At 34.6% G+C, this 14,696-nt stretch overlaps 2 protein-coding genes across 2 annotated transcripts in view; both read left to right on the top strand.

Annotated features, from left to right (window-relative positions):
- Window positions 1–6,954, top strand: part of LOC107700882 (TBC1 domain family member 9-like) — a 32,828-nt gene extending 25,874 nt beyond the window's left edge. The window contains exons 13-18 of the mRNA XM_016502713.1: window positions 1,239–1,479; window positions 2,448–2,513; window positions 2,941–3,027; window positions 3,157–3,225; window positions 3,315–3,418; window positions 5,650–6,954. Of these exons, the coding sequence (XP_016358199.1) occupies window positions 1,239–1,479; window positions 2,448–2,513; window positions 2,941–3,027; window positions 3,157–3,225; window positions 3,315–3,418; window positions 5,650–6,267 (1,185 nt within the window). The 3' untranslated portion in view covers window positions 6,268–6,954. The remainder of the gene's footprint in view (window positions 1–1,238; window positions 1,480–2,447; window positions 2,514–2,940; window positions 3,028–3,156; window positions 3,226–3,314; window positions 3,419–5,649) is intronic.
- Window positions 6,955–13,675: 6,721 nt separating this feature from the next.
- The window catches only part of LOC107700810 (mitochondrial uncoupling protein 2-like), a 7,271-nt gene continuing 6,250 nt past the window's right edge, over window positions 13,676–14,696 (top strand). Inside the window, exon 1 of the mRNA XM_016502624.1 lies at window positions 13,676–13,870. Within this exon, the coding sequence (XP_016358110.1) occupies window positions 13,676–13,870 (195 nt within the window). The remainder of the gene's footprint in view (window positions 13,871–14,696) is intronic.

Here is a 14,696-nt window from a genome sequence, read left to right as displayed (position 1 = left end):
ATGCTTTTTCTTCAGCAATAGAGCCTTGCGTGGTGAGTGTGCATACAGGCCACGGCGGTTGAGTGCATTACTTATTGTGCTTATTATTTTCTTTGAAACAATTGTACCTGCTAATTCCAGGTCTTTCTGAAGCTCTCCACAAGTGGTCCTTGGCTCTTAGAAAACTCTTCTGATAATTATTTTCTTTTCACCTGGCCTTGGCCGGTTTATGGTGAAATTATGTTCTTTCCACTTCCGGATTATGGCCCCTACAGTGCTCACTGGAACATTCAGAAGTATAGAAATGCTCCTGTAACCAATGCCATCGGTATGTTTTGCAACAATAAGGTTGCGAAGGTCTTCAGAGAGCTCTTTGCTTTTATCCATCATGAAATGTTTCTTGTGTGACACGTTGGTAATGAGACACCTTTTTATAGGCCATCAGTTGGAACTGAACCAACTAATATTAATTTCCACTGACAAGGGCCAGGATTGCTTTCTAATTACTGATAGATTTCTGCTGGTGTCTTGGCTTTCCATGCCTTTTTGCACTTTCCTTTCTTCATGTGTTCAATACTTTTTCCCTGTGTCATTCTACTTTATTACACAGAACTTAATTTCTGAACGTATTTGTTTTGTTTTCTTTGTATGTATGGATTACTTGGGTTGTTACCGACATCTGGTGAATATTTCATCTTAACAGCACCTTTAGAAATATATTTACTGAGAAAAATGGTGACGTGTTCAATACTTATTTTACCCGCTGTATAATATAACATATTATTATGCTACTTTTTATCTTTTTTGTTTTTATTGAGATTGTCCTATTTATCTGTATTTTATTATTATTATTATTAAAATGTTATGATTCTTATACTTTTATTTTCCTTTTTGTTTTACTTAGATTATTGTCTTTATATATAATGGTGCCTATCATTTTACATTTATTAGTATTGTTGTTTTATTATTATAAATGCTATGATTTTCATTTCTTGTTTTCTTGTTATTATTTTAGTCATATTTGGTGGTACTTAAATAATTTGAAAGAACCCTAAATTTTGAACTCATCTAGCCCTATTCCAGTTACTCCTCAAATCATACAGTATGTTGTGGTAAACAGTCAAACAGTAAAACAGATGAAACACATTAGTTGTGACCACTGCCTATCGCAGGCGCATTCTCATTTAAACATACAGGCTCCATATCCATTGACTGTATAACATGAGTGTCATGACCTGTGCATGATTTATGACCATCAGGCTGAGCATCTGACCAGCTGTTACTGGGGCAGCACCAGTAACCCCATGAGCCGGCACGACCCGAGCCTGCCATACCTGGAGCAGTATCGCATGGATCTGGAGCAGTTCAAAGTGCTGTTTGCGCTGCTCTTCCCCTGGGCCTGCGGCACACACACCGACGACCTGGCCCTGCGCGTCTTCCGTCTGCTGGACCACAACGCAGACGCGCTCATAAACTTCAGAGAGTTCATCAGCGGCCTCAGTGAGTGCACTTTATCATGACCAATCCCATGTTTGAAGTTGCAGTCATCTTTTCTTTCCATATTTGTGACCCTGGAGCACAAAACCAGTCTTAAGTCGCTGGGGTATATTTGTAGCAATAGCCAAAGAAATGTATGTGTCAAAATTACCGATTTTTCTTTTATGCCAAAAATCATTAGGATATTAAGTAAAGATCATGTTCCATGAAGATATTTTGTAAATTTCTTACCATAAATATATCAACACTTAATTTTTGATTAGTAATATGCATTGCTAAGAACTTCATTTGGACAACTTTAATGGCGATTTTCTCAATATTTTGATATTGTTGAATTTTCAAATAGTTGTATCTCGGCCAAATATTGTCCTATCCTAACAAACCATACATCAATGGAAAGCTTATTTATTCATCTTTCAGATGGTGTATAAATCTCAATTTCCAAAAATTGATCCTTATGACTGGTTTTGTGCTCCAGGGTCACATATACATAAGTAAAACGGCTTCTGGAACAAGAAAAATGAAGGGCAGGATTTAATTTTTGTCCTTCTGGAATGGATTGTCTTGTTGGATCACTGCAGAAGAGAAGAGATGTTGTTGCAAGAGGGAGGGAAAGTCATTTTGGTTAAAGATGATGATGAGGGAACATGCATTATTTAAAAATAATGATGTGCGTTGATAACTTGTTTATAATAAACTCTGCAATATTCCATAAAAAATAAGATGTTGATTTTGATTTTATGGTGACTTTCCATAAAACTAAGTTATGGAAGTAAAATAAGTTTAGAAGTAAAAATGTCAAAAGCTATATTATGACCAAAAAATCTATAAGTGGACCCTAGGGTAAAAAAAATGTAATATGTGAATATGATTTAAAAATGTAAAAACATTTAAATTCAGACTGCATAAAGTGTATGAGGTTGTTTGCTTTTGTACACATTTAAAACTTGATAACTTGGTTTCTATTGTAGGTGTCCTGTGTCACGGTGACCTGACGGAAAAACTCAAATTTCTGTATAAGATTCACGTACTTCCAGGTGGGTGTAAAAGAGAAAATAACATGTAAAACATTGTTAACATGGTGCTAGAAATGAATGCAGTTCAGACTTGTCCTTGCTAGTTTCTTATTTTCAGCTTTTCATATTCCTGTTTGCCTTTGCACATATATGCATACTGTATATTATGTGTGGTAACTGTAAGATTATTAGTTGTGTTTCTCTTTTGTGAGCGGATAAAAAGCAGAAATGAAAGTGAAGACGGATGTTTTCAGTTACTTTACGTTGTCACGAACATGTCTGGGTCCAATTTAACCAACAAATCAAAAGAATAGTCCTTAAAGAAGTTTGAAGAAAATGCAGCTTAATTATAATGTCCAGTTACATGTTCAGGGTGTTTTGTGATTTGGTGTTATTACCTGAAATAGACTGAGCTCTAGAAGAGACTGAATGTATTTGTTGTTCTCAGAGTTGCACCATGAGCAAGAGGAGCCCGACTCGGCGTGTGAAGCTACGCAGTATTTTTTTGAGGACATCACCCCAGAGACCTCCAGCGGTACTGCTGCATGCTCACACTTAACATTCAAAATAGGTTGTTGCACTGAAATTGCAGTGAAAATTATGCTTGATGCCTAGTCCAGAGACTGTGATCACTGGTGCTGATGCTTTGACCTCTCGTTGATAGGCCTCGACCAAAAGAACAGAGCCGAGAAGGACGATGGTTTTGTAGGAGTCACCTTTAAAAGTGAAAAAGGTGGGAGAAAACATCCCCTTCTTTGAATCAGAGCTGATGTTTGATGTTGGAGAGCTGTTTAAATGTGCAACACTCTGTCTTCTGTGTAGTTAAGAAAATGCACACTCCAGATTACCGCACGTACATGCGCCTGTGGAACCAGGAGACCAAAGCAAAGTTAGAGAACATGAAGGATCTGCCCAAACTCAACCAGGTACATCTGGAGACCAGCCTAAGTTACTTCATCAGTGTAGCTCCTATTACAACAACATGAGTCTCTATTCACAACCCATCAAATGTAGAGAGTAGTCACTTCAGAGGCTGAACATAAACCTTTTCTTTCTTTGTAGTGCATTGCACAATGAGACCAAAAATGTGAATTAAATAAAGAGATAATTTAAATTCATGTTCACATAAACCTGATAAACTGTCAGTGGAAAATGTGTTTAAAAATAGCTAGTATATATTGCTTTTTACATTGAAATATTTTGAATCTACTTTACAACAGCTACTTTTTTTTGGTTAAAATAATGGTTTCTCTGATTTCACAAAAAAAAAAAAAAAACATAAATATGCAATAACTAATGTATATTGTCAAGTATGTATATGAAATAATCAAAAAAAATTATATAGTAACAAACAATGTTATATATAATTATTTAATTCTAGTAGTAGTAGTATAGATTATTTTTAATGGAATTAATTTTTTTAGGTGCAACTTTATATAATTCAGGTTTTATATACATTTAAAGTCAAAAGTTTACATACACCGTGCAGAATCTGCAAAATGTTAATTATTTTACCAAAATAAGAAGGATCATTCAAAATGCATGTTATTGTTTATTTAGTACTGAGCTGAATATTTCACATAAAAGATGTTTACATATAGTCCACAAGAGCAAATTATAGTTGAATTTATAAAAATGACCCCGTTCAAAAGTTTACATCTTGATTCTGAATACTGTGTTGTGACCTGAATGATCCACAGCTGTGTTTTTTTGTTTAGTGATAGTTGTTCATGAGTCCCTTGTTTGTCCTGAGCAGTTAAACTGCCTGCTGTTCTTCAGAAACATCCTTCAGGTCCCACAAATTCTTTGGTTTTCCAGCATTTTTGTGTATTTGAACCCTTTCCAACAGTTACTGTATGATTTTGAGATCCATCTTTTAACACTGAGGACAACTGAGGGACTCATATGCAACTATTACAGAAGGTTCAAACGCTCTCTGATGCTCCAGAAGGACAAACCATGATCAGCTGACCAAAGTACTTTACAACATCAACTAAAAGAAGCAAAAGAGTATAAAAATAAAAAGATAAAATCGTAGAAAAAGGCTTTAAAAAAATATTTATTTAAAATAGTGCTGTCAAACGATTAATCACGATTAATCGCATCCAAAATGAAAGTTTTTGTGTACATAATATGTGTGTGTATTTGTGTTTATATTTGTTATGTATATATAAATACACACACATGCATGTATATATTTAAGAAAAATATGTTACGTTTGTACTACTGTAACAAAAACTTTTATTTTTGATGTGATTAATCGCGATTAATCGTTTGACAGCACTAATTTAAAAATAAACAAGTAGCTCAGGTTTGTTTATTCACCGGTAAAATCTGACTCTGTTATGATCAGTGTTGGGGAGTAACTAGTTACATGTAACAGAATTACATAATTTAATTACAAAACAAATGTAACTATAATCTGTTACAGTTACTGAGAAAAAATGTGTAATTAAATTACAGTTACTTATGAAAATGTTAACAATTACAAAGGGGGTTACATCTGAATATTTTCTTGATTGATTTCTTTCCCAAATTGCATTGACTGCTCTAAAATATGAGACACCAATGTTTCAGGAGTTTCAGACACAGAATATGACACATGCTTATTTGATAACTGATTTTTTTCATATTTGGGTTAATGTATATGCTTTATTTTTTTAATTAAATGTTCTTTTCCCCAAGGTATTATTAGATGGCAGTGTTTCCTGTCATAGCTATGCAAGGATTTGATTTCAAAAACAGTATCATAGCTATTAAACTATTTCTTATGATTTTAAATCTGTATTTACCTCGGAACGATCACAAAGTAAAAAGACGTGTTGTTGTGGTGGCTGTGCTTAAATAAAAAATAAAATAAATAATTATTATCTTAATTCAGGCGATGAAGGATTTCGAAAGTCTGACAGTAAGCAGTGTTGAGTACTACTGTAAGGTTAACCCCGCCTGCTTTAAAAAGCATTTTTGAAAATGATTAACGGTTTATAAAATAAAAAAATAGACATTTAAATGAAGAAAAGCAATCAAATGTAATCAGTTACATTACTGTAATAAAGTAATTGAAATAGTTACAGTACTTATTACATTTTGAATAGGGTAACTTGTAATCTGTAACCTGTTACATTTCCAAAGCAACCTGTCGTCTCTCCTTCTTCAGAGTCAGTTCATCGAGCTGTGCAAGACTCTCTATAACATGTTCAGCGAAGACCCCAGCGAGCAGGAGCTGTATCACGCCACGGCTACGGTCACCAGCCTGCTGCTGGAGATGGGAGAGGTGGGCAAGCTCTTCTGTAGTCCGGCTCACAGGACAGACGAGGAGGACGAGGACGAGCGAATCCCGCCGAGCAGGAGCAAGCAGGAGCGCCATCATCTGGAGGACTCCTCACCCAAAGACTCGGCCACGTCCTCCGCCATGCTCATCTCCGACGACGAGACCAAAGACGACACCTCCGTGTCCTCCTACTCCGTCCTGAGCGCCGGCTCGCACGAGCTTCAGTGCGAGGACATCGCGGAGGACACCGTGCTCATACGCAGCGGCGCAGCTGCCGCCGGGCATCATGGGAGGAGCGGCTTGCCTCACAGCGCCAGCATCGATAAGGACTGGGCCATCACTTTTGAGCAGTTCCTGGCCTCAGTGCTCACCGAACAAGCCCTGGTGCAGTACTTTGAGAAGCCTGTGGAGATCGCCGCTCGAATAACCAACGCCAAGAACGTTCGCAAGGTGGGACACCAACACATGTCCGTCAGTGACTATGAGATCTCGCTATCGGGCTAAAAACGGTTACCTCTGCGTTCAAAACTGTGTTTGGGGGTTAAAGGAGTAGTCATCCAAAACATACGATTTGGGCATCATTTACTCGCTTTTATGTTCCAATCCTGACTTATTTTTCGTGAGAAGTTAATGCTAGTTCCTCCATACAGTGAAAGTAGATGGTGACCATCTCTGTCGAGCGAAAACATGACAAGAAGCACCATAAAAATAGACTTGGACACTACATAGTGAGTTTTCTGAAGCCATATGCTAGCAACTTAAAGTTCATATGTTTTTTCCCTTACAAACCTCACATTTTATGACTTTAGACATTTTATAATAAAAATAATGGCCACTTCTATGATGTTTCATTGTCAGCTTGAAATGTTATAAGCACTGTTTGATTTTATATTTTATACGAGGCGTGCTGTTTTTGCAGCAAACGGTTTCACACGAAAACCCATGATTGGTGTGACTTAGCGGTTTCCAGCAGTAAATCTCAATATCAAATGACATAATATAAGACTTATTCACTATGTATTGAGTTTTTTAAGCCATATGCTAGCACATAACAACTTAAATTTAGTGTGTTTCTCACATAAGCCTATTTTTAGACTGTTTTGTAATAATTAGCCACTTTTATGATGCTTCGTTGTCATTTTTTGGAGCTCGAAATCTTCCTCAGGAGGTCAAAATGGTTTATTTTACATTTTATGCGTATTTTCACTGTTTTCTAGCAGTGAACCTAAACGTCCAATGAGATAACATACTTGTGCACTATTTAATGTGTTTTCTGAAGCCATACGCTAACAAATAACAACTTACATTTCCGTATGTTTCTCACAAAACCTATTTTAGACGTTTATTGGCCATTTATATGATGTTTTAGTGTCCCTTTGGAGCTTGAAATCTCCTTTCCCCATTGTATGGAAATGAGCAGCCTGGACATTCGGCTAAATATCTCCTTTTGTGTTCTACCTTAAGAAATAACCTCATGCGGGTCTGGAACGCCACAAAGGTCAGCAAATGATGACAGAACTTTTATTTTTGGTGAACTGTCCCTTTGACTAAGCCTGATCTGATCTCTTAAATCAGCGGCAAGCTTCAAAGGCTTGATGCTCGCGTGAGCTCGTTAGGGAACGGACAGTAACGAGTTTTCCCGGAGGCTTGTCTTTGATCTGAGGACAGAGGACAAAGTCTGAGAGGACCTGTTGTATACTACGATGCGCTGGATGTACTTTATATACAGAAATGGTTACTAATAATATCTAATACAGTTAGACTGTTTATCATAGTAATCGAGTCTAGAATAGCTCACTAGTCCTGATTGGGATAAAACACGTTCTTAATCTGTATTATTGTTTGATGTTGATGATTGAAGTTACTTAAGAAGCAAAACTGTGTGCACAAATTCTTAGGGGGAAAAAATGTTCATTAAAATATTTATGCTAAAAACAAGAACAAAAACACACATTTTTTAAATAGTGTATTTGTATATACAATACAGGTAAACTTTACATTTATTTTACATTATAATATATTCTATAATAACAGCCTTATGCAATCTTATGTGGTGTTGCTTCTCAAGTATCTTCTCAAGATTTCGATATTTTTTTCTTTGAAATAAGGCGAGAACTTTAACGTGAGAGAGTGTTTACAGGGATAGTGTGGAGAAACGTCTGTGGTATTTAACACTGGGATGTTCGATGTGTCTGGGATTGTTGGAATGACGTTTTCTAAGTCATCTGTAATTTCCCAGATTTCTCATTTCTCTCTTCCTCTCTCAATTCCTTGCACACCTGCACTTTGGGTTTTTCTTCTTTGTAAATCGTGAGGATGTTCATAACCTGTCAGCGCTGAAATATCAGTCCAGCTGTGCTTGATATCTGATTTCTAGTGTTTGCTGAAGACTGATTGTGTACAGTTTTTATTTGACCGTGTTCTCACCAGGCATGTGGCATGTCTGTGCACCTTCTCGTAAGTTATTGTTTGATTGTGTTTTTTTAAATAGACGAGCTTGTACTTTATTTCGTGCTGCTGTTTTTAAGTTGACGTTTTAATGTGAATGGTTGAACTCGACCTGTAAATGATTGAGATCACTTCCAGCGATTAAAAGTTTAAATGGAAATATCCTATCCTGTTATCAAAAACTCTTCTGTTTCATTTATTGTTTACTGTATTGCAGTACAAAACCTGGGGTAAAGCTATTGAAAGCGTTTTTTGTTGTTGTTGTTGTTGAGATAACATACTTGTGCACTATTTAATGTGTTTTCTGAAGCCATACGCTAACAAATAACAACTTACATTTCCGTATGTTTCTCACAAAACCTATTTTAGACGTTTATTGGCCATTTATATGATGTTTTAGTGTCCCTTTGGAGCTTGAAATCTCCTTTCCCCATTGTATGGAAATGAGCAGCCTGGACATTCGGCTAAATATCTCCTTTTGTGTTCTACCTTAAGAAATAACCTCATGCGGGTCTGGAACGCCACAAAGGTCAGCAAATGATGACAGAACTTTTATTTTTGGTGAACTGTCCCTTTGACTAAGCCTGATCTGATCTCTTAAATCAGCGGCAAGCTTCAAAGGCTTGATGCTCGCGTGAGCTCGTTAGGGAACGGACAGTAACGAGTTTTCCCGGAGGCTTGTCTTTGATCTGAGGACAGAGGACAAAGTCTGAGAGGACCTGTTGTATACTACGATGCGCTGGATGTACTTTATATACAGAAATGGTTACTAATAATATCTAATACAGTTAGACTGTTTATCATAGTAATCGAGTCTAGAATAGCTCACTAGTCCTGATTGGGATAAAACACGTTCTTAATCTGTATTATTGTTTGATGTTGATGATTGAAGTTACTTAAGAAGCAAAACTGTGTGCACAAATTCTTAGGGGGAAAAAATGTTCATTAAAATATTTATGCTAAAAACAAGAACAAAAACACACATTTTTTAAATAGTGTATTTGTATATACAATACAGGTAAACTTTACATTTATTTTACATTATAATATATTCTATAATAACAGCCTTATGCAATCTTATGTGGTGTTGCTTCTCAAGTATCTTCTCAAGATTTCGATATTTTTTTCTTTGAAATAAGGCGAGAACTTTAACGTGAGAGAGTGTTTACAGGGATAGTGTGGAGAAACGTCTGTGGTATTTAACACTGGGATGTTCGATGTGTCTGGGATTGTTGGAATGACGTTTTCTAAGTCATCTGTAATTTCCCAGATTTCTCATTTCTCTCTTCCTCTCTCAATTCCTTGCACACCTGCACTTTGGGTTTTTCTTCTTTGTAAATCGTGAGGATGTTCATAACCTGTCAGCGCTGAAATATCAGTCCAGCTGTGCTTGATATCTGATTTCTAGTGTTTGCTGAAGACTGATTGTGTACAGTTTTTATTTGACCGTGTTCTCACCAGGCATGTGGCATGTCTGTGCACCTTCTCGTAAGTTATTGTTTGATTGTGTTTTTTTAAATAGACGAGCTTGTACTTTATTTCGTGCTGCTGTTTTTAAGTTGACGTTTTAATGTGAATGGTTGAACTCGACCTGTAAATGATTGAGATCACTTCCAGCGATTAAAAGTTTAAATGGAAATATCCTATCCTGTTATCAAAAACTCTTCTGTTTCATTTATTGTTTACTGTATTGCAGTACAAAACCTGGGGTAAAGCTATTGAAAGCGTTTTTTGTTGTTGTTGTTGTTGTTGTTTTTTTAATATATTTGTTTATTTTGTAAAGTGTCAGTGAAAGGATCCTCAGAAACTGTTTTATTTAACATTTTATATAAGGTTTGCATTTTTTGCAACACTTGGACATGCTGTGATTTCTATCAATAAACCTTAAACATCAGATTAAATGACATTTCAAATGAAATCTTAAGTTTTAATAAAATAACATTAAGCCAGAATGGGTAACTGAAATAAAACAGTCACAGAAGTAACTAGCTAGTTGATGCTGAAATTTTGGCTAGTAGTTCGTAATAAACTTATTTTTCTGATCAATTTAAATTTATTTTAAATTAATAAATTAATTTATTATTAAATTTGATGAATAGTTAACTTGTACATTTGCATAAACATGGAGAAAATAGAAAAATATTTTTGTTTATTAAAGTTAAATGTTATTTAATGTATTTTCTACAATGAATATTATTCAACACCAACTCTGTATTTGTATTTATTTTTATTTACTTTTTTATTTTTTAACATTTCATATGAGATTTGACATTTTTCATTTATTATTTACTTTTTGTTTGTTATTTACATTTTATTTATTATTTACTTTTTATTTAACCCCAGATAAATTATTATTATTATTATTGTTGTTATTGTTACATTTTTATTACTTTTTATTATTCATTTTATTTTATTTACTTTTGTTGTTAACTTTATTTATTTGTTTATTTCATATGAGATTTGAAATGTAAAATCTCATTAGTAATAGTAGTATAAGGAAAACATTTCTTTGTTCTTTTCTTATTTCTTTGTTTTTATTGTTTGTTAAGTTTGTTCTCGAGGGCGTTGTTTTTCTGCTTGGTCATGCTGAATGAGGCTGTTGTTGAGTGTTTATCCACTAGAGGCAAGTAGAGCTGTGAGACTCTGTCATATGCACAGACTGGACTGAGGCCTTGTGTTTGCTCAGAGCTCAGGGCTGTAGCGCAGCGGTGTGTCCTGAATGACGTTTAGAGGGTGTGAGCACAGACGTCCAATCACACGCCGCTGTTCTCCGTTTGGCTCAGTTCTGGAGATACTTGGCACTCACATACTGACAGCATGTGGTCTCAGTCATCACTGGGCACTTTGCTTGCGAAAACTCTTCTCTCAGCCTCAAAATGACCTTTCTTAGGATCAAAATATCCTGTAAATAAAGCTATTTGCTACTTACTAAAGCACTTTCCCATTACTAAGCACTTGATAAGTCAGCTGTTTATCTGTTCCGGTTATCCGCTTACCTGTCAAGTATTGTTTTATCTTTAACCTTCTATCTTTTGTACTCGATCCAAGTATTGTGCCATAGATTAGCAATGCAAACAGTAAAAGCCCTGTACATTTGCCGTTTATGAATTAACCAATACAATCAAAGTCTAGTGCAATACTGCACAGTCGACAACCTGCAGAGTAGCACTCTGTCGCAATATAATACTGTCAGCTTCATTAATGCGCTGGTGTGGGGTTTTATTACACAGGAAGCTGGGTTTGAAATATTGCATTCAATTTTTTACAAAATGTTACATTTTAAGATATTTATTTAAATGCCTTTATGTATTTTATTTTTTAATTGTTCATTTATTTATTCATTTAATATTTACTTTTTTATTATTCATTTTTATTTACCATTATTTTTATTAACGTTTTTATTTATTTCATATTAGATTTTTGCAACCCCATATAAATATTATAAATATAAAATATAAATAATAAATATCATGCAAATAATAATGTAAATACTACTACTAATAATTATTATTATTGTTATTTGCATTATATTTATTATTTATATTTTACTGTTTGCTTAATTGTTTTTTTTATTACTCACATTTATTATTTAGTTTTTTATTTTTACCTTTCTTTTTATTAGCTTATTTATTTATTTCATTCGAGATTTTTATTATTGGTATTATTTACATTATTTATATTATTATTATTTACATTATAATTTGTATGTATTTACAAATTTAAAAAAATTAATTATTTTTATGTACTTTTTAAATTCTTATTAACCTTTTATTTCATAGGACATTTGAAATTTTTGCAACCCAAAATGTATTATTAGTATGTATTATGTATTTTTTTATTATTATTATTACAGTAATATTGTTATTTGTTGTTAGCATGAATGCATTTATTTTAAATATTAATATTACATATTACATTTAATTTAAATGTTTATTTATTTATTTATTTGTTTTTTGTCATTTGGGACATACATGTAATGTCCTACAAAGTTTGCATCTGGCCAATGCAAGTATGCGATTCATTGAATGTGTATAACATGAGGTGGTAACAACCTCCAGAGGTGGTATTATTATTATTGACAAGGCCTTCAAGATCGGAAAAAAGTCTAGTGTGAAGTAAGTCTTTGCTCTCATTGGCATGTCTGTCTTGTGTTCCGCGTGTGTTCCTGTAGGACAGTCAGCAGATTATAATGTTCAGCTGCTGCTGGAGTCTGTTGTATAAACCTGTAGAGTTCAGTTCTGTCATCAGTCCTCCATGTGCTCCTCACACCCCAGCGACAACATTAGACCTCTTCAGTCACATCCAGCCCTTCTCACAGTATACAGTGATCTTAAACATGGTAAAATGAGAAAGACAGATGAATCACGCTCAGCTCCTCCCTTCCATCCTTCACTTCAGTGAACTGACTGACCGTTTGTTTCAGGAAATCATTTCAGTGCATTGATCTGCTGATTCATGAGTGTGACTCAATATTGACATGAGAAGAACAATCTTATGTCATGACAAACATAGGTGTACGTTTCTGTAGTAAAATGTGTGGCTTTGTGATATTAATCAGTTCAGCATGATGTTTTTATGGAAATGTTTTAAATATGGGTTAAAGTCTAATGCTGCCATTCTAATTGAGATCTTCCTTGTTTTTGTGTCATAAAAATTCTTATCTGCTTTAAAAATGTATATAATCAGTCCATTATCTAAACGATATTGCTCTTTTAAAGAGTTTATATTTAGTTAGCTACAAAAAAAAATTGTTTTTTGAGCATCCTGACACAACAACACTGGCTCAGCCAATGGCGTGCATTTGGGGTGGGACTATCTGTTTGTTGACCAATGGAAGACGGGGGAGTGTTCGGGAAACAAAAAACAAACTTAAAACACTAAAAACTGGTGAGAAATCACAGCTCAACTTAATTCAAATTAAACAACAGTTCAATTTAGAATCATATCTGTCTGAATTATTATTATCATCATCATCCTCATTTTTACAGTAATAACATGTAATAACAATATTGCAATGAACAGATATATTCGGTAGCACTTTACTTTAGGGACCTATTCTCACTATTAACCAGTTGCTTATTATCATGCATATTACTAGCATATTTGCTGCTTATTAGTATTTCTAAAGCGCACATTAATGCCTTATTTTGCATGGCCATATTCTAGATCCCTTAACCCTAAACACAACTACTACCTTACTAACTATCAATAAGCAGCAGTTTATTGAGAGAAAACTTTAGTTAATAGTAAATCTGTGTTCCCTGGAGTGTTACCACATATATTGGTACTTCAATATATTGCTTAAAGCTGAATTTTTTTCCGTGCAGACTCATCGGTGGGTGATTGTTAAGCATGCACGAGTCATTTATTGATGCTGTGCATGTTAATGTGCCTGTTAATGACAGCAGCATCTTGAAATGCTTCAGATTTGTGTTCACTTGTTACCTAACACTTGTTTATCTGGATGTGGGACATTTGGGACTGGACTCTGTGCTGGAGGGTGGACTTTGTGTTGGCCAGTAATGTCTCCCAGAGAAAGCGCAGGAGGAAAAGCCCCTCTTGGAGAACGATATATAAAGAAGGACAGGATGTGTCCTCGTCCCTCCAGAGCTCCAGTCGTCATCCTGTCACTCCATCAGACAGAGGAAGCCAATCACAGGTCAGTTCACCGTGTTTGTGTGTCAGCGACAATTCATAATAGTACTATAATATGTAAAAAAAAAAAAAAAAAGTAATACGATTTTTTTTTTTCAAATACAATTTTAAATTAAATATTGTATCAAATATTATTTTTAAAAGAATGTTTGACATTGTTTTTAAATGTGTAAAATTCTGAATAAATATTTGATGTTAGCATGCAAAAATAATTTATAAAACCATGTACAGTATATTTTTTAATTTGAATGCAATGTATTATTTTCGATATTATTTTTATTGTGCAAAAGTTCTAATTCCTAGATAGAAACAGCATACAAAATATTATGAAAAGAATATTTGCATGTTGTAAATATTTACACCAGGAGTCAAAAGCTTTAACTGAATTTATATGTCTGATGCTTTTAAACACTTTTGATCAAAAGGCTTCTGCTGACATGCTTGACATTTGTGTTATAGGCAATTATAAGCTGTGCCTACATATGACATTATTATAAAAAAAATTTTAATGGAAGGAAAATAGAGTCTGCTGTATGCATTTGTATGCAACAAGTGTGCAGCAAATGCAAATGCTTTCAGTCATTTCAAAGCATCCCCTGCTCCTCATGCATTTGACTGATGAATGTCCAGAAGAGCTCAAATATACGAGTTTTCATTTGTGACAAGTGTTTGGGTCGCTGTGTGATTCTCATTCTTTCGTTTAAAAGATTTCATGACTATTATTCTAAAATATGTAGAATAGTCATAATAAAGAATGAGTTGGTGTGTGTGTGTGTGTGTGTGTGTGTGTGTGTGTGTGTGTGTGTGTGTGTGTGTGTGTGTGTGTGTGT

The sequence above is a fragment of the Sinocyclocheilus anshuiensis genome, unplaced genomic scaffold (assembly GCF_001515605.1).
Source record: "Sinocyclocheilus anshuiensis isolate Anshui unplaced genomic scaffold, SAMN03320099.WGS_v1.1 scaffold1127, whole genome shotgun sequence".
NCBI lineage: Eukaryota > Metazoa > Chordata > Actinopteri > Cypriniformes > Cyprinidae > Sinocyclocheilus > Sinocyclocheilus anshuiensis.
The sequence above is the reverse complement of the archived record's forward strand: the minus strand, read 5'-3'. Positions and strand labels throughout refer to the sequence as shown.